This window comes from Kryptolebias marmoratus, linkage group LG6 (assembly GCF_001649575.2).
Source record: "Kryptolebias marmoratus isolate JLee-2015 linkage group LG6, ASM164957v2, whole genome shotgun sequence".
NCBI lineage: Eukaryota > Metazoa > Chordata > Actinopteri > Cyprinodontiformes > Rivulidae > Kryptolebias > Kryptolebias marmoratus.
Window position 1 is genome coordinate 15,737,067 of NC_051435.1, and position 21,096 is coordinate 15,758,162.

The 21,096-nt window shown below is 42.3% G+C and overlaps 2 protein-coding genes across 3 annotated transcripts in view; both read right to left on the bottom strand.

Annotated features, from left to right (window-relative positions):
• Positions 1–769: 769 nt before the first annotated feature.
• rev1 (REV1 DNA directed polymerase) lies at positions 770–10,189 on the bottom strand. Its single transcript, XM_017410353.3, has 22 exons — positions 9,852–10,189; positions 9,086–9,161; positions 8,429–8,561; positions 7,534–7,702; positions 7,016–7,450; positions 6,068–6,903; positions 5,755–5,853; positions 5,502–5,618; positions 5,265–5,391; positions 5,054–5,182; positions 4,829–4,983; positions 4,630–4,749; positions 4,304–4,524; positions 4,047–4,219; positions 3,726–3,955; positions 3,469–3,635; positions 2,927–3,175; positions 2,392–2,491; positions 2,100–2,305; positions 1,814–1,958; positions 1,641–1,743; positions 770–1,559 (listed from the first exon to the last, which is right to left on the bottom strand). The coding sequence occupies exons 2-22, from the start codon at positions 9,149–9,151 to the stop codon at positions 1,448–1,450; spliced, it is 4,092 nt and encodes a 1,363-aa protein (XP_017265842.1). The 5' UTR covers positions 9,152–9,161; positions 9,852–10,189; the 3' UTR covers positions 770–1,447.
• Positions 10,190–12,584: 2,395 nt separating this feature from the next.
• Positions 12,585–21,096, bottom strand: part of aff3 (AF4/FMR2 family, member 3) — a 17,572-nt gene continuing 9,060 nt past the window's right edge. The window contains exons 9-19 of one of the 2 annotated variants that reach the window (XM_017410134.3): positions 17,596–19,572; positions 17,355–17,479; positions 17,104–17,272; positions 16,920–17,026; positions 16,417–16,480; positions 14,857–14,993; positions 14,026–14,097; positions 13,842–13,935; positions 13,708–13,757; positions 13,373–13,578; positions 12,585–13,269 (exon numbers count right to left, since the gene is read on the bottom strand). In XM_017410134.3, coding sequence (XP_017265623.1) covers positions 13,148–13,269; positions 13,373–13,578; positions 13,708–13,757; positions 13,842–13,935; positions 14,026–14,097; positions 14,857–14,993; positions 16,417–16,480; positions 16,920–17,026; positions 17,104–17,272; positions 17,355–17,479; positions 17,596–19,572 — 3,123 coding nt within the window. In that variant the 3' untranslated portion in view covers positions 12,585–13,147. Of the gene's footprint in view, positions 13,270–13,372; positions 13,579–13,699; positions 13,758–13,841; positions 13,936–14,025; positions 14,098–14,856; positions 14,994–16,416; positions 16,481–16,919; positions 17,027–17,103; positions 17,273–17,354; positions 17,480–17,595; positions 19,573–21,096 lie in introns of those variants that run through there. The other variant, XM_037976095.1, reaches the window with a different exon arrangement.

Below are 21,096 nucleotides of genomic sequence, written 5' to 3' on the forward strand. Positions count from 1 at the left end.
CACGAGCCAAATTTGAAGAATTAAACTTTGGCCCTTTGCTTTTGGCCACTTCTTTGAGGAAAACCACGACGAGCGAAGAGAAGTAACATCTTACAAAGTGAGTGAAAAGTTGCACATTCCGAATTACATTCAGACTGATCAGGTTTGCATATAGGATTACTGCTTTGAACAAACTTTTCAACCACTGTCGTTATCTTCCACAGAGATCAGAAGTCAACCCACTGTGTCTTCTTACGACCAATTGCGTGAAAGATAAACTCAGAATATGTACATAATGTAGTTACAAACCATGCAAATCTCTGCAGAGTGAGAGTCACACAAGATGGGTCACAGAGTCACAAAACAGACCATTTGTTCCTATGCAAATCCAGCATTATTTTAGATTAAAGAACCCAGTGAAAACATGATGCAGCACTGGAGTTACTCCTGATACAAATGCTCAATGAATGTTACGTTATCTCGAGTAGACATCTTTCTTGTTAGTGAAATAAAAAAAAATAATAAAAAAGAAATGCATAGGCTCATTGATTGCCACGACTTGTGTCAATGTCCAAATTAGAGTGCTACATAGAATCACCAGCTAACCCACTTTGTGAAATGCTTTGGCTAGCCTCTGATTTCCATGTTGGAACACTTGAAAACATTTAAGAGTTAGAAGAGTTACAATTTGTAGACCGTTACTAAGAATTCAGTATTGGTAAACAATACAAGAGGCAAATCCTCCACATACAATTCTTTTTAAAACATTTGACAAAGATCTCTCAAAACATTATTTACATTTTACAAGAACAAAGTTTGGCACTTTTTTTTTTTTCTTTCTTTTTTTTTTTTTGGAAAGAGAAAAAGATACAACTGTGCACAGCAGCTGCAGGTAATTCACAGATTAAGTGCTGGAGATGAGAGCACCAATGGACACAAACAAACAAAAAAAAAAGGATTTCTGAGCTCGATTAATGCATGAGGAGTTGCTACCAGGTTACCTGATGCTTGAACTGACATTTTCTTTATATTACAACCGAGAGGTGAGTCAACTGAAATGTCAGAACTGAAAAGACAACAAAAGTTGTAAATATTACAAGGCCTGACTGCAATAGATGTATAAAAAATAGGTAAGAAATCAAACAGAAGTAAACAAATGTGTGATTTTTGCAAATTTGGGTTGTGAGTAGACATTGAAAACCTTTATTGCTCTTCAGTTTGGATTGCTTGTACATTAAAAAAGTACAAAAAAATGATGCACGTGTTTGTTTGTTTTTTATCAAATCTTGTTATGGCTCCTTTTCAGACTGTCTGCATTTATAGGATGATTATTTGTTACCACAGTGAACACCAACAAGTTGTGGTGAAAACACAATGGAGAAAAAAAAAAAAAAAAAAAATGTGACGCAGATGTCATGATTTGCTTCGTAGATGACCTTGTAAGAACTTTGACGCTCTCCCCTTCGATTTATGTTATCTTCAGGATGCTACCGTAAATCTGCTGCACGACCACCTGCACGTTGTCCAAGATGAAGTCAAATGCCATGCTCCAAACAGACTCCACCGACTGCTGCATGATCCTGCGAGGAGAAGTTCAGCTCAAAACCAGTTCAGCTAACAAACGACGGGGGTTAGGCTCGACCAAACTGCGCACAACTGACCTTTTCATGTATTTTATGATCAAATCCAACTTCTCCAGATCTTTGTCTTCGATCAGATCAGTGCAGTATTTCACCACCTGCAGGACGTCCTCCTCCATGGGGTCTAATCAAAAGCGAGACATTTTAAAACCACGGCACGTGCCGACGTAAGCCAGCCGCTCCTGAACTTGTACCTGTTATTGTGGTGACCCACTCCCTCAGGAGGGTTTTGATGTCGGTCAGGTCACAGGCTCCAGCCAGCGCCGGGACGGGACGAGGAACCGATTTAGTCACAGATGCTGGGATCTCTTGTTTTGAGGTGGAGGGATTGTTTTCAGTCTGAGAATTGAAAAAAAAAAAAAAAAAAAAAACAGGAAAATATTCAACAACTTTTAAACTGCTGGACATGTTTTACTTTAAATTATGAGAACAGAACAACAAAAACATCAACCTAATGGTTCGTATCATGCACAGACTCACCTTTGGTACATTCATTAGTTCTTGGGGTTTTCCAGGAGGTGGTGCAGTTTTGGCCGGAATGTTTGTCACCTGACGCCTCTTCAGGGGTGAAGTTCCTTTTTTAAGAGGACTGACTCCATTCTTCCTCTTGTAGGGCCGCTTCACCCGACCAATACCATTCCCTACCCCCGGCTGTTTTAGCTGCAGCAGTGGATTCTTCTGCTCCACTGTAGGTAATAAAAACAACAACAAAAACTGGGTCAGAGTGAGGAGCATGGTGGTAAAACTGAAAGGCATTCAGCTGTCGACTCACCTGTTTTTACCTGGGGTTGGACACTTGCTGCACGGTTGTAGGCAGACTTCAATTCTTCCTGTAGCTCTTTGGGAAGCGCAGCGAATACGTCAGGATCAACCTGCAGTCGGGGTGCAGAAGCAGATTACTTTTAAAAGTCGTAGCTTTTCTTTATTAGTCACGAGCACCGAGTCTAACCTGAATAAACACCTTCATTTTACTTCAGTTTTTGTAAAGGCAGACTGTGACCTCAGTCAGTAAAACCTTGTGCTTGTCCGTTACAGGTTTTGAATGAATTCTCATACGTCTTACAATTTCCCACAGCACCACACAAACAAAACTATTCTCGCCAACATTTAGACAAATATGAAGTAACTGGATTTATGCCATTCTTGCTTTCGATGGAAGCATCAAAGTGAGACTCGAACTGCCCTGATATCTTAACATCTTAGCTACTCTGTTGGTGCTGTAGCTCAGATTTTCCCACTTGATTGTGTTGTAAACTTTGAGCCAAAAAAAACATGAAAATTTTAATCTCAAACACCTGCAGTTGTACCTGTGAGAAGCTAGGTAATTCCAGTACGATTCCTGGACTATCAGGCTGGTTTGGAATCTGCAGAACCAACGTTCCCGCAGGTGGGGTGTACGGCACGGGATGAGGAGGGGACGCCGAACGAGGATCGGGTGAGGAAAGGTACAAATCAGGAGAATGGCAGCTCTTTGGCCTCTCATCTCTTTTAGACCACGACTGTTCCACTTGCTCCCTCAGCTCTGCAGGAAGGGCCTCCAGGACAGACTGATCCACCTTACAGACCATTCAGAAACATAATATATGTTAAAAGACAGGAAGAGAGATACTTTATTGATCTCACAATAAAGTAGAAGTGTAAATATTTTCAGCACACATCAGAATTTAAAACTTATAAAAGAAAAATTGCCTTTAGGTAGAAAAAAAAAACTTATATAAACAGAGAAAATAGAGATACAGAATAAGCATATACTCACATCGGCTACATTATCAACATAAAACAAAAAACCTCAGTAATAAACTTGTGTTTCTGATCACTCATTTATCAGGCAGTTCTTTCCATGACTTACCTGTGAAGGGGATGGAATTTCAATGCTGAAGTTGAGACGTGTCCGGGAATGTTTCGGTGTTTTTCTGCACTCTGGATGGTCTTTGCTTGTTCCTGGAACTGGCTCAGCAGGTGTCAAAGGCTGCGGTGACGAGCCACCTGGAGGAACTGCTGGATCGTGGCGAGTGTCTGCAACATTTGTAACAGTTATCAAAGACTTAATCTGGTTTCTAGATGCCAATGACGGGAAAAAAACTGAATGACGGAGACCAAGCAGACCTTTGTTATCGGACCTGGAACTCAGTCCCTGGCCTAACAACATCTCTTTGATGGAGCGTGACCGAGGACCCCGGCAGTCCTGTGTGACAGGCTGATTTCCCTCAAGAAGCTGAACCTGAATGCCAATGCCTCTCAAGTCCCTGACCTGCAGCTTCATGGCATGGAACAGCTTTATGACAGCAGAGGCGATGAGCTGACCACTGTCGGTGCACTGAGCGAGCATCACAGTCCTGTCAAAAAGAGAGAAATCAAAAATAAACATTTCTCTCCTTTCATTTCATTCAATAGCATACAACATATATAGTTGACATTGTTTCTAACCTGGCTAGATTATCGCATATGCCATGTCCTCCATATTTTGCCGGTTCCAGAGGTGCTCCAACCTTGCGAACCATGACCTTAAGGGTGACTCTCCGACCCCGCAGTCCAGCTTCTTGTAAACGCCGTTGCACCTCCATCGATAAATTGGTCAGAAAACACTCTGCCTCATCGGCCTGGTGAGTTTTAAAACAGGGAGCTTAGAAAAGACAACTGCTACGAAACAGACGCGTGATAAACGTACACGCAGCAGCTCTGACCGTGGTGAAGCGGATGTTGTAGTTCATCTCAGCGGAGACCGATTTTCTTTCCTTCTCAAAGCGGACGGGCCGGTCATCCAAACCCCTACAGAAGCGGAACAGAGTTTGTCCAGTCCGGGGCCCAAACTTTTTCTGCAGCTGAGACAAAGACACTTGCTGGAGCTCCCCACATGACTTCACACCCATGCCAGCAAGTTTTTTAGCCATAACATGTCCAACACCTAAGAAAAGAAATTAGAATATTATTAAAATCAAATAATTAATCACCTTCGTGATAACAAACACTTAATAGTGGCCACGATCAGAATGCAATGCGGTGTAAATACCTGGTAAACTGGTCACTGGAAGGTCCCTGATAAAATCGTCCACTTCTTCATACTTAAGGAAGTGCTGCCCGTTGGGCTTGGCCTTACGGGTTGCCAGTCGAGCCAACAGGATGTTAGACCCTGAGCGGATCAGAGTTTGATTAGACATGACTGATGCTGCCTTGGAGCATTTTACAGCGTGAGGCGAACACTGGCTCACCCATTCCCACCGAAGCGCAGCATCCCGTTTTCTCCTCGATGTCTGCTCTGATGGCTTTGGCTAAATCCTCCGGGCTGACACCGACCTCAGCCAGCAGAGCAGAAGCATCTACCAACGCTTCATCACAGCTGAGAGCCTCAATGTCATGGGTGTAACTACAAAGAAGACGTTACCAAGTAAACAGAAAGCAAAAAGCAAGCGACAGAAAGCTCTCAGCCGTCCTACCTCGCCAGAATCTCATACAGGTTCAGACCCACTTCTTTGTAGGCTTCAAAATCATAAGGGACTGACTGCAATGAGGGACACAGCTGTTTTGCTTTGCCAAAAAACATGCCGTTCCTCACCCCTGCTTGCCTGCAAGAAAATAAATAAATAAATACAAAATATGTACACTTCTCCTTGTTTAGAACAGTCATAATGTGTGTTTATATCTTACCTAGCCTCATAACTGCACGATGCAATCTCTGCCATTGAGAGAGCGGCAGCCTCCTGGTCTGTACTGGTGTCAAAGGACTCAGGCGTGTCTTGCGAGGGAGTACCAGGCAGGTCATCATCCGCTCTTTCTGATAAGCAGCAAACGTAAAGTGAATTAAACTTAATTTAGACATGTCGGTGGCTCTGTCAGTGTCAAGATGCTCCATGACTGGCTGGTTAGACAAAAAAAAAAACCCACCTGGCTGAGGTTGAAGACATCTTCTCTGGTAGTACTCCTGCTCCACCTGCAGGTTAGTTCCAGGTCTTGCGGGGACTCTGCCCAGTCCACGGTTACTGGTGACAGCAACAGGCTTCCCTGCGGGGAAAAACCAGCAGTTCAACCAGGAGCAGCAACCAGTTTTAGTAATGTCTGCCAATCCATGAGGTTTCACATGAACAAATGTTTTACAGACAGTATACCTGCACATCTAAACACATAAAAAGTGTCTTGCCTTTAAGCTCCGGTCTGTGCCTGATCCCGACAGACACAAAAAAACAGTCCATATCCACGTGGAGGATACAAGATTTAATGCTGCCTGGTGCTGATGTACCTGAAACAAACAAACATATCAAGTCATCAGTGGACACTTCTGGAGCTCAAAAAAACAAACAAACAGAATTCTAATTGTGGCATTTTCATTCCTTCATTGTGTGTTCTAATTTAAACATGCAAAACTTGCTACTTTTTTCCATTATGAGACATTTCACAGCAGAACAAGCAGATGCATTGATAATAAATAAACCATTAAGGCCCCCCCTTCCTACCCTGACCGTCTGTAGATCGTTGAGCTATAGACTTCTTGAGTCGATCTTTGCCGGGGTAAGAGGTGCTCCCTGTGCCCTTCCGTTTGCTGTGCAGCTCATTGACGTACTCCGAAAAGCCAACCCTCCACGTGGAGATCTGGTGCAAACGGGAGTGGGAGTAGTACTCCGAGATCAGGCCGCCCGTCTGTTCCAGCAGCAGCTCTGAGGTCTTAGTTGAGGTCTTGTTGGTGGGCGGATCGGGTTTGGCTGTCGCAGAGGTCGCGCTGAGGAACGCTGGGTCGGACGTGAAGGCATCGCGGTGACTTCCGTTCAGTCTAACTGAGGGCTGCAAAGTAGAACAGGGTGAAAGGGACGGATGGGTCTGCTCAGAAATGGTTTCGACCTGAGTGTGAAGGTGGAGACGTTTAGGCAGGAGCTGGATTTCGTTGGCTTTTAAAGCCTCGTGAGAGGTGGGTGGCGGAGATTTATGGCCTTTGGCTCCGGGTGTGCAGGATTGCTCTAGAAACCCAGGCGGGAGGTCAGATTGTTTTGGAGGGCTGGGGGGGAACTCATATGGGTCTGCATTTGTCTGTTTTGGAGGACTGTGAGGTTTATCTGTTGATCTTTTTATTTTACATTTGGACATGTCCCTGTGAGAGGAGAATGGATCTGTAACAAGAGACAAGTCCTCTGACTTTAAGGCACCATTAAAAAGATGAGCATGTCCATTGGTTAGGGGGGCTTCCTTCACCCCCTTTGAAACCCCTGCAGGACAAAAATCATCTTCTCTACACTCTTGCATTTCATTCCTTTTGGAATGGCTCGTGATATCCAATGAGGTCTGCAGTAGTCCATTTCTATGATAAAATAGACAAAAAAGGAAATAAGTTCACATAAGCTTTGATTTTTCTAAATCTGTGAGTGAATAATAAGACAGAAAAATTATAAAACTTTTCATTGAACACTCACATTTTTAATTCTTCTCCGTGCAGGTGAGAAGACTGCGGAGATCTGTGTGGGTGCTTTGTGTTGCATTGGTTAGAGAGTGAAGATCTGCTGTGTCGAGAGTCTGCAAGCTGACTGGACTCCGAATGACTCGGTGTGGGGTTAACCAAGCGAACTTTAAAACTATTCTGGGCGGACTGCGGGTCAGCGTCACTGCGGACGGGGACAGGGATGGAGTTGTTCCTACAGCTGGATGAGGACCCTCCGCCGCGGGGAACAGAGAGCTCAGTGTTCCGCGGAGGCAAATGGAGCTTTTGATGAACATTCGGCTGAAGGGGACAGTGACTCGATCCTGCAATCTCTGCGTTGTGGCGCAGGATCATGCCGGGGAAGAGCGTGTTCTTCTGTTTCGCGTACAGCTGGTATTTTAGGTACGACAGGAGGCACCCAGCCTTGATACTGTATTCAAAACAACAATGAGGGATTTGAAATTAACATTGTACAGATATAAAACCGAATTAACACACAATTAATTAACACACCTGTCAGTGATCCACTCTGGCCTGATAACCTTTTCCCCTTTGAGCTCCTTAATTTTGCAGTTGGGCAAGTTGTTGGCGATGATGTGGGTGGTCTTAGAGCGCGAGTAATAGATGTGGAACTGACCTCCATGCAGCATCATCAGCCTGCGGAGTTCATCTGCACTTGGCTCTGATCATAACAATAAAACGGCGAGGCATTAGTTTGTTTTCCAGACTCACTTAATCCCATTTAGTATTTAGCAGGGCACAGATCACCAGTTGCACGCATGCACACACACACACACACACACTCCTAAGGTCAATGTGGAATCAACAATTCAAACAGGCATGTTTTTAGACTATAAGAGGAAGTTGGTAAAACTGGACAGATCAGATTGCTCTGATTCAGAAAAGTCTGCATAGCCGAGATCTGAGCCATTCAGAAAGCTTCCAGCAGCATCCTGACGTGCATATTAACACGTTAAAGATTGTCAACTCATCAGGATGCAGAACTGTCTTGTTCCTCAGTGTCAACATGCATCAACTCACTTTAAAAGAGCATTTTATAAATCACACACACTCACTTTCTTTGTCTGCACATTCAGGCTACTGTAGCTGAGCATCTCCCGTGCGAAATGACTGACAGGTGTTTGTTCTTTTTTAGAGAACCCTCTCCGTTCGACTGGATTAATGTTCCTTATCATTGTTCTATTCAACTGGAACTGTTGAAGCACCATTTTAAACACATGCCTCGCATCAGTTTAACAGAGAAATTAGAAACGGCACGCAGAATACTTGTTTTTCTTCAAGTGCTCCTCTGAGTCAGACCCTGAAAATGCTTTCTGCTTTTCTGCTCTAAAAGATTAAGTGAGAAACTACATAAAAGGAGCGTGTGTGCGCACGTGCAGAATGTTACCCGTGTAGCCATTGACGTAAATCGCCACGCCACTGAAGATGCTGGAGCACGTGCCTTCCTTCTGCTTTTCTCTGGGCGCATCAAGTTTAAACTGCTCATCCAGCTTCGAGACCTTGGCAGCCATATAGCCGCCCTGCATGAAAACAAAAACTAAAACAGTTAAAAATGAGAAACCCTATTTGGAAAATTTACATGGTCCAAAAACTGCGATTGAATGCAACCACAACATCTTAAAGACATTGTCTAGGCATTATATATAAACACTAATACATAAAACTAGATGATTTCTAATAAACTTATGCAACACATTCCATCACAAGATATTCCATTACAGTGTTACAACATATGTCCTTTAGTTTAGTAATGTGTTCATTATAATCTGAATCTATCTGTAACATAACTACTGCTATAATGACTTACACTACACCTTTAAATTCAGAGTTAGTTTTTTTTCTGTACTTCATTACACAAGCAAGTACTGCTGCGTCCTTACAGTTCTTATATGGTAAAATGAATGTGAACGAGGGCGAGAGGAGAACACGGAGAGAAACATTCAGTTTCCAGCTAAGGCACACACTCCAGAAACCCACAGCATCATGCTTATGATTGTTTGTGTGCTTTGTGGAGCTCTCGCGGTTGTACAGGCACCCTACTCACCCTTTCAGCCCAACCATTGTCATCGCTGGTATTGGCTTTCTTCCTCATCCAGCCATCTCGACTCATACTGAGCTTCCTGGAAGCAGAAAGGAAACCTCAACACACTTTGGACACAAGTCAAAAAGCCACTCAGGTGCCGAGCTAAAACGACTTAAAAGTTTATAAGTGCATCCAGGAAATCCCCACCAGCTCACCAGAAAGGTATCTGCTATTACATTAACACACTCTAGGGAAGCCTAAAATCTTTAACTTTAGTTTTTTTGCTTGTTTATGAAACTTTCTGAGCCAGCCAGGTGGCACATTACAGACTGCCACTGTTGCCATTTGATAAGACTGTCATGCAATAAACTGTATATATGGATTTTGCATTAATTCGGAGCAAATGTTAAGGCTTTGGTTGGCCTAACGGAACAGGTTTGTTGTTAGGAAGACATGCCTGGGCAGACTTTCACCCACTGACAGGTAGGTCACAACAACAACACGGTCCCATGTGGTCAGCTAACATTAGCCTAGCTCCTTCTAATCATTTCATAATCCTGCATGTCGCTGCGCCACTGTGTGGGAACCATGGCAGTTCAATGGGGACCAGTGGAAGTGTTTTCAGTCGCACTTGCTAACACGCTGGCCAAAATTAAGCTAGGAAACAATGAACGGGGTGTATGGCTGAGCAACTTGAGATTTAAGCGCGGTGCTAATAGTAAACAAACAACAGGCGCCGAGCGAGTGGCCGTTCGCCAGAAGTCCCTAGTCTAATTTTTTTTATTACCTCTAAAGCTGTCAGACGAGGCTGCTGGTCACAGACCCTGCAGATCCTGCTCGGCAGAAACGCTGGGTGCTCTCTCTGCTTGGGTTGAACGAGGGAAGACCAAAGCAGAGCGAAATGAAAAGGCTTCCAGTCAGGCAGCTCGATGCCAAGGCCTCGACTTCGTTGTCCAGAGAAGTCCTTTCAGCGAGGCGAGGTTCCTTTATTGTGTCATGCAGCCACGCCATGTCTCTTGAACATTTTTGCTCCCAGTCCTTTCGCTCTCCATTTCAACCGCCTGATCCATTTACCTTCTCTTCTCTTCTCTCTCTCTCTCTCTCTCTCTCTCTCCCTCTCTCTCTCTCGCTGGTGTCAAAGCTAGCGAGGCAACAACTAAAACTTCCGGTGTAGTTATTTCAAAATAACCCCCCCCCCTTTTTTTTTTTTTTAGAAAGCCTTCGTTTAACACTTGACTGATGGAGCAACGTTACAGAGAAATAAGTAAAACTACATATATTACACTTGGGGTCAAGAATTCAGAAGCTTAACGATGAATTTTCACACATTTGACTGCTTTACTCTAGCCTGCCGCAATACATATTTGCGTTACAGCACGCGTTCTATCTTATTTTGAAAGGCAAGATACGCCCAATTTCCGCAAATGTGAAGCGCCTTATTTCTAGCTTGTTTTTTGTCATCCCGCCGGCTTCTTGTTTTCAACTTCAAGTTGTGTACTAACACTGCCACTGCGCGGACAAGTGGGTAAATGCCTTTTGGAAAATACCACAGTGGTTCATGGAAGCCCTTGTACAGTTTCAGTCTACACAGTTGCATTAGGTGCAACAAGACTGTTTGTTCTCGAAACAAGCTAACTGTTTTTTTTTTTGTTTTTTTTTGCTGCTTGTTTGTCGGCGATTCTTCAGTGTACAGATAAAAGCTTTGTGCTCGCGACGTTTCCGTCTGCTTTCCTCCAATCAGTCAGTCTGGTCCAGAGTGTATTTTTTTGTTTGTTTGTTTCCCTAGCGTGCCTGACTTGGAGCGCCGTTGTCCCCAGACGGCACCGCTCAGATTTTGTCGCGAGGCCAGCAGAACCGCTGTGTGACGCAGAGGCACGTGCGGCTGGAACGAGCCAGGAGCAGCTTCACCGTGACAACTAATATTCGGTATTTTTTTAAATAAACAAAAGATAATTCGTGCGCGTTTTCCAAACGAGACGCCGTGAGTTATTAAAAACAAACAAATAAAAAATAATGCTGCAACGTAAAGCTGCTCAGTCTCTCCTGAGCCCGATTTGTTTTGGACACGTGATCTATTGGCTCTCTGACAGCAGGGGATAAATTGTAAACGTCTAGTATTTTTACCTCTTTATTATTATTATCATTATTTATCTCAACCGCATTTTGGCTTTAGAGGAGTTTGTAGTTTTTCAAAGAAGTAAAAACAGTCAAATCTGGAACTGCAGAGCCGTATTTTATATATAATCTAAAAAGCCATGATGCTGCTGTTGATTCTGCCCCAAAGACTCCTCTTATTGGTTGGTCTCTGTTGCTATGGTACCAGACATCTGATGCTGCTACGTCTGTGTTGGTGCAGTAGGTGGTGGTTACAGTGATCTCTGAGCAATTGGACTGACTCATGAGTCTGGCTCTGACACACCACTTGTGTGTGTGTGTGTGTGTGTGTGTGTTATTCATATTTGAAGGAACCTGTTGACATCTTCTACCGCTTCCTTTAGTCAATACAAGAGGGCGAATTCTCATAGCTTCAACCCATTTTTTGTTTTCTTTAACAAAGACTTGATTTGAGAAATGATTAAGCAAGTGCATAATTCCTTACAGATGTCAAAATAAGCTAACACGGTGTACTCCAATTTAATGGGAATTTTAAGTGTGTGTGTTTCAGTATAAAGTAGAAATCAAACCAGAGGTGGAAAACTATTCCAAAAATCATTTTCTAGTATTAGTTTGATACATGAAAGCACCAAGTTGCATCAAAATAGCTGAATAAAAAGGCATGAAAATGGTGACATCTTTCAGAAATTCTCATCACACTGATGAGAGTGACTCCATTTGAGGCGTTCTTATTGTATTTATGTACTCATAGTTGGTATAAACTATTCAAAACATCACTGTATATCTGGTAACTAACTGCATTTATCTACTTTTTTGTGTTTTCTTTTAAATTGCCCCTTATATTCCATTATTTCTTAATGATATTTGTAAGCTTGAATAACTTTTAAATTAAAGTTATTCATTTAATGGATTGTATAATACTTGTTTTATGTGCCTTGTTGTTACAAAAGATTCTACAGATGGTTTTAACTTTTGGGTGTCCGACATCTTATTTTGTTTGTTTTTGGCCATATTTCTGATCTTTATAAACTCATAACACCTGCACCAATGGGATTTTGACATTACTGAGAGGGCGCAAATCGGCATGATATTTTCCTGCTAATATTAAGATTGTTTGAGAGCTTTCAACTCTAACAGGATAACATAACAAGACAATTGAAGCTTTTAATTTATCTTAAAACTAAAATACTTTTTTCCATCGCACCAAAGTGCACTGCCGTTGATTTGTAGCTTCTGAAACAGCACATCTTTTATAAATAGAGCTAAAAAACTGAAAAGGATTTTTAAAAAACTTTCAATTTGGTCTCATAATCAATGACAAACATCATTACCTTACTAAAAAAAGTTTGTTTAAAAATATCTTAATTATGACTGATATTTCATAACATAAAAAAACAATGATAAATTCTTTGAAGGTTCCATTTATTTTTTCCATGTAAAAACGAATCATTTTATCAAAAAAAAACAAAACTATAAAAAACACAAAAATAGAAAATTTTAAGATTCTTTAAAAGTAAGAACCACAATGTGAATGTTCCTGGATTAGAGTGGTACATGATCACCCTTTTTTGTAAAGCATTGCCTTATGCTTTAGTGCCAGAAAACAACCAGCCAAAAATAAAAAATATAAAAAAGGGCAAAGTGCCTTTTTTTCTTTTTTAGTTCCTCGAGGTCCAGAGTACATTTGGCAGATGATTAGAGACCTTTGCCAGCCACACAACTCCAACAATAAGGAAGATTTTTTTATTTCTCCTTCAGAAGACTTTGCACAGAGTATGGACCGGTTTGCACCCAACATACTAAAAAGGGGATCTGTGGCTCAGTGGGATTTCACTCAAGTCCATTTCACTGCATTATTCATCAGTGATGCCCTGTTGTTTGTAGAGAAATCCGGAGTTTCGACTCTTCCACAGCAGATGAGTCCCGAAGAGCCGCAGGACGGGTTCAAGTAAATCCTCTCTGCTGGAGTTAGTTAAGTTTGGCACTAATGCGTATCCACTGAAGAGCCTGTCTGGTGTATTGGACAGTGTGAGCAATGCTGCTGTGAAGAGTCAACGGCCCAGACAACGTATTCAAGTAGTTGAAGAACTCTGCAACGGCAAAGATTGGCAGGATTCTTACAACTTCTCAAAATGGAAACTAGTTAAACAATATTTTATGCAGATAAGTTGAGAAATCGTAGACATTTCCCACCTTTATTTTCCTTCGCGAGGTTGTCTGCCACCTCCCAGTACTCGTAGCTGTACAGGACACTGTTGGTGATGTTCAGGTGGTTGGCTGCCATCTGGTGGATACGTTGCGGGATGCTTATGAGAGATACAGAGTTACTGCCACCATGTGAATCCCTTCTGTGGTGTTTTACATTCGGTGAGAGTGAAGATGAGAGTTCTCTTGTACCCCTGTGAATAATAATAATAATAATAAAAAAAACCATGCTCAACAGAGTGATGATGAGAGTTAGTAAAGTGTCAGTGCCTGTAATAAAGGAGCCAAATGGATAATACTTAGTCTAATAATTACCCACTTACTTTCCAGAGTCACTCCAACCGGGTGGGGTTATAGGCACTTTGGAGGAACTCTGTAATAACACCAAAACAAGGCTTAATCCAAACCAAAATGTCAACATTATACAGAGCTCTGGCTTGTGGTTTTGCAGATGTACCTTAAAATAGTCGAGCAGCACTTTGGAGTACTTCAGTGCATGATCCTTCTTTAAGCGAAACATCTGCCAGTAAAGGAGAGCAAGGCATCGGAAACTATGGGCACAAAAACACAAGTCACAGATCCCCAATCATCCTCAGTAAGAAGACTAGATGCGGCCTAAACAGGCGCAGTGACATACGCACCACAGAACGGCCAGCTGTTTGTCTTCCTGTCTCGCTCCAGGGCCGGAGTGGCTCTTTAGTCTCATCGCATACCTTAAAACACATGACTATCAGTAAAACTGTCTTTTGTCTTTTAGTGCAAAAACACTCATTGGCAAAAAACAATGTTAAGCACTATTTTACTACTACTATTCTGGGAGGCATGGACTGATGAGGATCGATGTTATATCATGTATTGTATAGGGATGAAGCTCTGTTCTGCTTTACTATGGATGGCCATAATGTATGCGTATGGCAGCACAGAGAAAAGAGGAGCACTTCTGCTAATACCGCTGTCAGACATGTCTGTTGTACTTTTAGCATCATATTGTGAAGAGTCACAGGGAAAGACTTCAGGTAGTGATCAGCGACATCTTGAGTCTGCATGTCTGACACCTTCTGAGGCAGCACCCTGGTACAGTTTTTCTCCTCCCACATCATGTGTGCCCAGCAAGGTCCCCCAATCGTTCCCTGGTAAAAGATCTGTACAACCAGCTTGAACCTGCTGGATGTCAAAGGCTTGTTACAACAGCTGTGGATCGATTTGTCACAGGAGAGGATACAATGACTCCATTCCAACATACTGCTTGTCCCTAGAGCTGAGGGCTTGACAAACCCTACTGACATGGGACCAGCAGTGTTAACCATTTGGTTTGATATTATAATAGTCCGAGTACAGTCACATGACCTTTCAACACTACAGTTTCATGTCATTTCCAGCACCCTATCTAGGTGCTTAGGTGCTTAACATTTTCGTCAGGGAGAGTACTATGACTCGTATCTGTTCTCGCTTTATTAGTCTGAGAGATTCACCTGATCAGCTCCACTGTCTCAGAATACATGGTATATGGAGACTTGGCCTCAAGTGGCCCTTCTTCCATCGCCTTCCCACATTCCATAAAGGACAGAGCAGCGTCAACATAGTTTACAGCTTTGCCCAACTTGTCCACCTGGAAAAAAAAGAATAAAAGAAAATCAACATATTTGACATTACTTAATGTTAGAAAGGTCAGTTTAGGAGTTAATCTGGGTCTCCTTGTGGCCTTGAAGATGCACTAAAGTCCTGAAATACTCTGGAAGGGTGTTATGTGTAAACGCAAACATCTGCAATAGCTGCTCCAGGCTTCTCATGGAAATATCCGAAAATCTGCTGGAGCTTTTAGTGCAAGTGAATAATCGCGTGTGCTGGTGAGATCCGTCCCTTTGAGTTCTTTTGTTGCTAGCTTTAACCTCCTAGGACCCTGCATCCACATATGACATTTTTTTCTCAGACTGCATTATAAAAGGTAAAAAAATAAATCTTTGTTTTTACACTTGTCAGGTCCCAATCAGCCCAAATAACTAAGTGGAGTTAAAAATGCATACCATGCTAGAGTTCAGGTCTTAGGAGGTTAAATGACTTTTTGCGTGTCAGATATACCTTCAGATACATGTAGTAGTAATGTTATCAACAAAAGAAGAAGCGTCATTGGCTACTATTAGTGGCTTGTTAAACAAAGTAATAGCACACAGCTACGTATTTCCACAGTATACTTTCTGCATCGTGGCCTGCCTGCTGTGAGCTGAAGACAGATGCTTCCTCACACCTCTCCTCACTTGTACTTCTAGCTGTGAAAATTCATGTCCAGCACAAAATCTCCTCTCCCACTGTAAAGTCAGTGTGTGAAAAGCATCCTCAACATTTCCAATGTTCCTGTGAGACAAACAGCTCATTACACAACATGCTCATGGAAAAATATTCGATGGGTGAACCAGTCTTGGGGAAAGATAGCCGTAGGATTCAAATCTGACTGTGGATTGTTGCTTTCAATACTTCTGAGTGGTTTTCCAACCTTGTTGAGATAGACAAACATCATCAACTTTTTTACTGTTTTTTTTTGTTTTGTTTTTTTAGAAATGTTTTTGATGCGCCTCCACAAAAACCAGGCTTTAATGGACTTCTGTTTCTTAAATAAAAGATAGCTGCCCCTTACACCTTCTATTTGTTTTATTTTTTTACTCTAATTTTATGATCAAGTTAACTATAAAAATAAAATGTTTATAAAGTTTTACTATTAATAATAAATACAAAGCATTTATGTGACAATGCCTGCTTCTTATTTGGCCCAATTAAGTTACAAGATACCCCTCTGTTACTCATATATAGTACATAAAACATACTTTGAGTTATTTTGTTTTCTGGATGGAGCAAATGTTTTATATTACTAAAGTTTTACTGTTTGCATGCCTTATTGAATGTACATTATACAGTTTGTCTTTGGATTTCACAAATTTGAAGGAGGGAACAGTAGTATTTTACTAAAGAGTATTTTTTCAGCGGTTGCATTAAATCAAAGCCAAAAATTATTATTCAGTCAAAAATCAACAACTCACCATTGCATCAGCCCGGTGCTTCATCCTTTTCGCTTCATGTAAGTAGTACTCGGCATGTTGAGAGCTAGAATGATAAAAACAAAAATGCATAAACAATGAAAACACAGCATTTGTTGAAGGGAATACACGGAAAGTTTTAAGGATGTTGCACAATTTGTTTGTGCTTGGTGTGTGTGATGGGGATAAATCTCAGCTACTATCACACAAAATTTTAGCTCAGTTTCTGTAAAAATGTCTGAGTTTTCTAAAGTCAATTAGCTGTGGTGGCCATTTTGAATCAGGTTTACATCAAAGGTTCAGTCACAGATGCAGATTCAATGATTACTTTCTGAGAGTTTCATTAAAATTTGCGCATGGGTTCACAAGATATTTTGCTAACAGACAAACAAACACACACACAGGCAGTTACATGATTGCCTGTTTGTTTGTTTTTTGTGGCCGTGGGCCATGATTAAATTGTGTATTTTGCTTGAGCTGTGCAGAGACGCACTCTGTGGACTCACATTTCATGGTTGGACACAGCTCCTCCATGACCAGCAGGTCTCCAGGAAGACTCGGGTGGTGGCTGGGGCTGTTTTGATACTTTTACACACTCCACCTCCATCTTTGGCTGCACAGAAAGAGCTCAAATAAGCCAAAAATGACGCAAGCAGCAGAGTAGATCAAACAAGGAGGGGTTTATATCACCTTTACGGCTTGACCTTTGTTCTTGTCTTTGCTCTTCTGGGTGCGGACGTGTTGCTCAGCTGTCTTTGTTTTGGAGGTCGGCTTGGTGGCCTCAGGACTCTGGGGCAGCGGAGACAGCGGGGACAAGGGAGACAGTGGCCTCTTGTTGTCCAAGTACTCCTCCAGGTACCTGCAACGTTATAGGGGGCAAAATCTAAGTGTGATTTAAACCTGCATCCATCATATCAAACAAGAAGTACTGTGATTGTTACCCATTGTGTGTTGTCTCAGTTACGAGGTTCTCGGCTGTAAGAGAAGGGGATTCTGTTGGTCTCAGGACATCATTCGGATAAACAAGGCTCCTCTTGCTTTCTCTGTCGGCCACACCATTCTCCAGCTGATCACACACAAACACGTTTCGTAAAACACGCAGCAATTTCCGCCTCGTGAATATGCCTGAAATCTTTCATTACCGCACGTCACGGGAGGAAAGTGAACGCGTTTGTTGTGTACCTTGCGTTTCCTTTTGCTGTCTTTTGTTGACGTCTCAAGGACTTGCGTGTGTTTCATGACGTCCCTTTGCTTGTCCTTGGCCAATGACGGGGACGAGGAAGAGGAGGGTCTTTTCACAGTGGAATTTGTAGTGCTGTCAGGGACCCTCTTGAGAAGACAGAGGTCTATGTGCACCACCAGGTTTCTTAACCCCCGCTGGGAAGTGGGAGCCGCCTTCTCACTCCGTCCAAACGGGACGAGGGTGTAGAGTTTTTGCTTCCCCGCGGTTTGCTGCCCCTCGCAAGGATGACCCGAGTTTACTCCTTTGGGGTGAATCACCTTGGGCCTGCAGGCATCAGGTCTGCCCGGCGCTTGGTGTCCTTTCTTGGTAAGTCCCTTGTGAGTGGTGGAGTCTGGTGAAACTTTGTCAGTCTGGGGCAGATATTCAGATTCAGAGTCTGAATTAGAGGAGGAGGTGGAAGACGAGGAAGAGGACGAGGAGGAGAGTTTGTGAGGAGTCGAAGAATGTAACGAGAGATGGGGTGAGAGGTCTCGGTCCTCCTCACATCTCCCCCCCTTTTTTGTCCTCCTGTGATAGTCGGCGTCCTTTGGAAGGCGGTGTCGTTCGATGTTGGTAGGAGCTCTCTCTTTGTCCTGAGCTGTTTGCTTTTTATTTGGCTGCTCCCCTTTCCTCCCGTTTTCCCCTCTTGCTGACTCTTCTCTCCCACCCTGTTGTTCTCGTGCTCCCTCCTCTTCCTCTTCTTCTTCTTCAGCCGAGCTTTGGACCCAGGGACGTCTCAGTAGCTGCTCCTCCGCCAGCCTCCTGTCTTCTTTTCTCGCTGGTTTGCCTGGTTGTTTTTTGTGATAATGTCTGTCCTCCTTTCTCTCAGCTTTTCTCTCCTCGGCTTGGGTCAAATGGATTCTTCTCTGGTCCACTTCTTGCGTCTTAGTTTGAAGCTTCTTCTGAGCATTTTGGGAGTTATTTGTACGCACAGGGTTTGAAGCTCTGGGTTTCCACAACGTAGACCAGTGTATTAGATTAGGGGTAGGCCTAGAGTTTGACCCAGTACCAGAATTGTTAGTAGCTTTACAGGTAGATTGGGACTGAGAATTGTGAGGAGTTCTGATTTCACGACTAAAGGGCACTGGGTGTTTTGATCTGTTGGGGCTATGTGGCTTGTGGTTGGACTGAGTACTTTGGATTTGATCAAAATTTGATGTGTTTTTGGCTCTGGGAGCATCAGAAAGCTGTTTAACACTTGAATGTGAAGTAGGCTTTGGTGTAGATTTGTGACTGAAACTCTGATTAGAGGTTAAAGTTCCAGGAGCTTTCAGCTTGCTTTGGCTTTGGACCTGGACCTGGACCTGCGTGGGGCCAGTCTTGGACCTGCGCTGATGAGTTGGGTGATGCTGAATGTTACTTGTGGTCTTACTCTTCAAATTGATAGAAGGCAATGGAGCAATCCAAGGTCTAATTCTTGTCCTGTGAGGGGCTGTTGTTAAACTGGAATGTTCTTGGTTCTGACTTTGACCCTCAAGGTAGTGGCGAACCCGAGAAGGGCCACGTAAAGTGGGACTTGGGCTTCTTGGAGGATCTTTAGGTAGAGGGCTTGGGCTACGGCTGGCTTGTGGACTCCCACCTGGACTGGGGCAAACACTTGGAACTGGGCTTGGAACGGGGCTGTGCCTTGGACTAAGGATAGGACTTGGACAGGTGCTGGTAAATGGACTGGGGCTAGGACAGAAGCTGTAACCAGGGCTGGGTATGGGGGTGCTGTGGTTGTAATTGAACTGAGGGCTGGGTATAGGACTTTGGCTAGGGCTGTACTCCTGATTGCTGTCCCATGACCTGGGTGGCGATGGGGTTCGCTGGGTGTGGGGAGAGGGCTGGTGTCCCGGAAGGCGTTGTGAGTGATTTTGATCAGTGTTGGCAGATTTTTTCTTGGACTTCTTCAGCCATTTATCTAACTGCCACTGGGTAGCGGAGGGATGATCAGCCTTTAAGCAGAGCGAAAGAGACAAAATGACAAATATTCAAGACGTGACCCAGTGTTATGAGTTCACGTGATTTAAGGAATAACCAGTTTTAAAAACAAACCTCATGTTCAAGAATATCAGACATTATGTTACTGATATTCTTTTAAAAATTCTTAAGAAATCTGAGATTAAGTGAAAAGTGAAATTACAAATTACAAGAGTTTTACTCCACACTCCAATGCTTTTTAGAAGTTTTAACCTCAACGCTTAATTTAATTATTTTTGCAATTATTTCTAAGCTTAACCTGTTGCTATTCTTTTAAGGAACTAGGTATAAATTTGTCACAAAATCCAAAAAAGCCTAAATAATTTGCAACTCACTTGATGATGCGGAAGGTTTTATGGTAATAAGATTATCAGATTTGAACAACAATTCATTAATATATTTTTCAGTTTTTTAATAACACTTTAAAGAGAATGATAAATCTTCTGTATTCATTTGTTTATTTAATTAATAATTAAGGTCATAATGGGTATAACTAGTTAACTGGGCTGTGTTACATTTTGCTCTTGAATAACTTTTTTTTTATAAAAATATAAAGTTAAAGCACCTTAAAATGTGTGTTTTTCAGTTTAAAGCAATTTTTTGGTGGTTAGGCATATAAAATGCTAAATCTAATAACTTCTGTATATAACCTTAACTAATAACATTCATCACAATTTAGATGTAAGAACATGAAAACTACTGTAGATGTAAGTTTTTATTCAAATAAAACATTGCTTATTTTGATTAAACTCCATATTTTATGTTATTTTTAACAAAAACACTTTTATTATGATAAAACATATGATAATTACAATCTCTGGCAGATCAGTACAAACCTGAGGAATGCTTATCTGCAAACATAAAACTAAATGACACTTTTCCCAGACAAAAAACACAAGCTCTGGACATTCGAAGAAAACCATATAAAGTCAAAATCACAGTTCATAACAAAACGTCTCACTTGCTTTATTATGTTTTTAAAAAGTATTTAAACTCAAATGATAAAACCCAGATTAAGACTAATGTAAAAAAAGAGTTCCTACATTCCATCTGATATTTTTCTATCAATAGCCTGCTAACTATGTGGACTCACAGTCGCAGTAGACCACTCTTCGCTTACAGTATACACCCTGACCTAATTATGTCACTAATTCACTTAATGTTTCCTTGACAACTGACTCTTAAACTCCATGAATCAGAGCTAAACAAGAACCAAGTAGTTGGAACTCAATTTAAAAAAAAACAAAGCGAGTACTTACGACTTGAGAGCAAGCTTCTTTCTCTTTTACGTCTTCTCTTTTTCAGTCTGACCAGAAGCTAAATTAAACTCCTCAAGTCAAACATGGACCCCCCCCTGCTCCCCTCCCCGCCGCCCCTCCACCCCTTCCCCTCATCCCTCGCACTCGTTTCAGTGAAGACACTACAGCTCTTGTATCGTCTCGACGCCGCTCCCTCCCTCTCTTCCATCCCTCCCTCCCCCTCCTTTTTTTTTTTTTTTT

Coding starts and splice junctions, on each gene's coding strand:
- rev1 (XM_017410353.3), bottom strand. CDS start 9,151: ATGAGTCGAGATGGCTGGATGAGGAAGAAAGCCAATACCAGCGATGAC. Junction 4,984..5,053: donor CTGTATGAGATTCTGGCGAG/GTAGGACGGCTG, acceptor TCTTCTTTGTAG/TTACACCCATGACATTGAGG. Junction 2,306..2,391: donor CCAACCCCAGGTAAAAACAG/GTGAGTCGACAG, acceptor TATTACCTACAG/TGGAGCAGAAGAATCCACTG.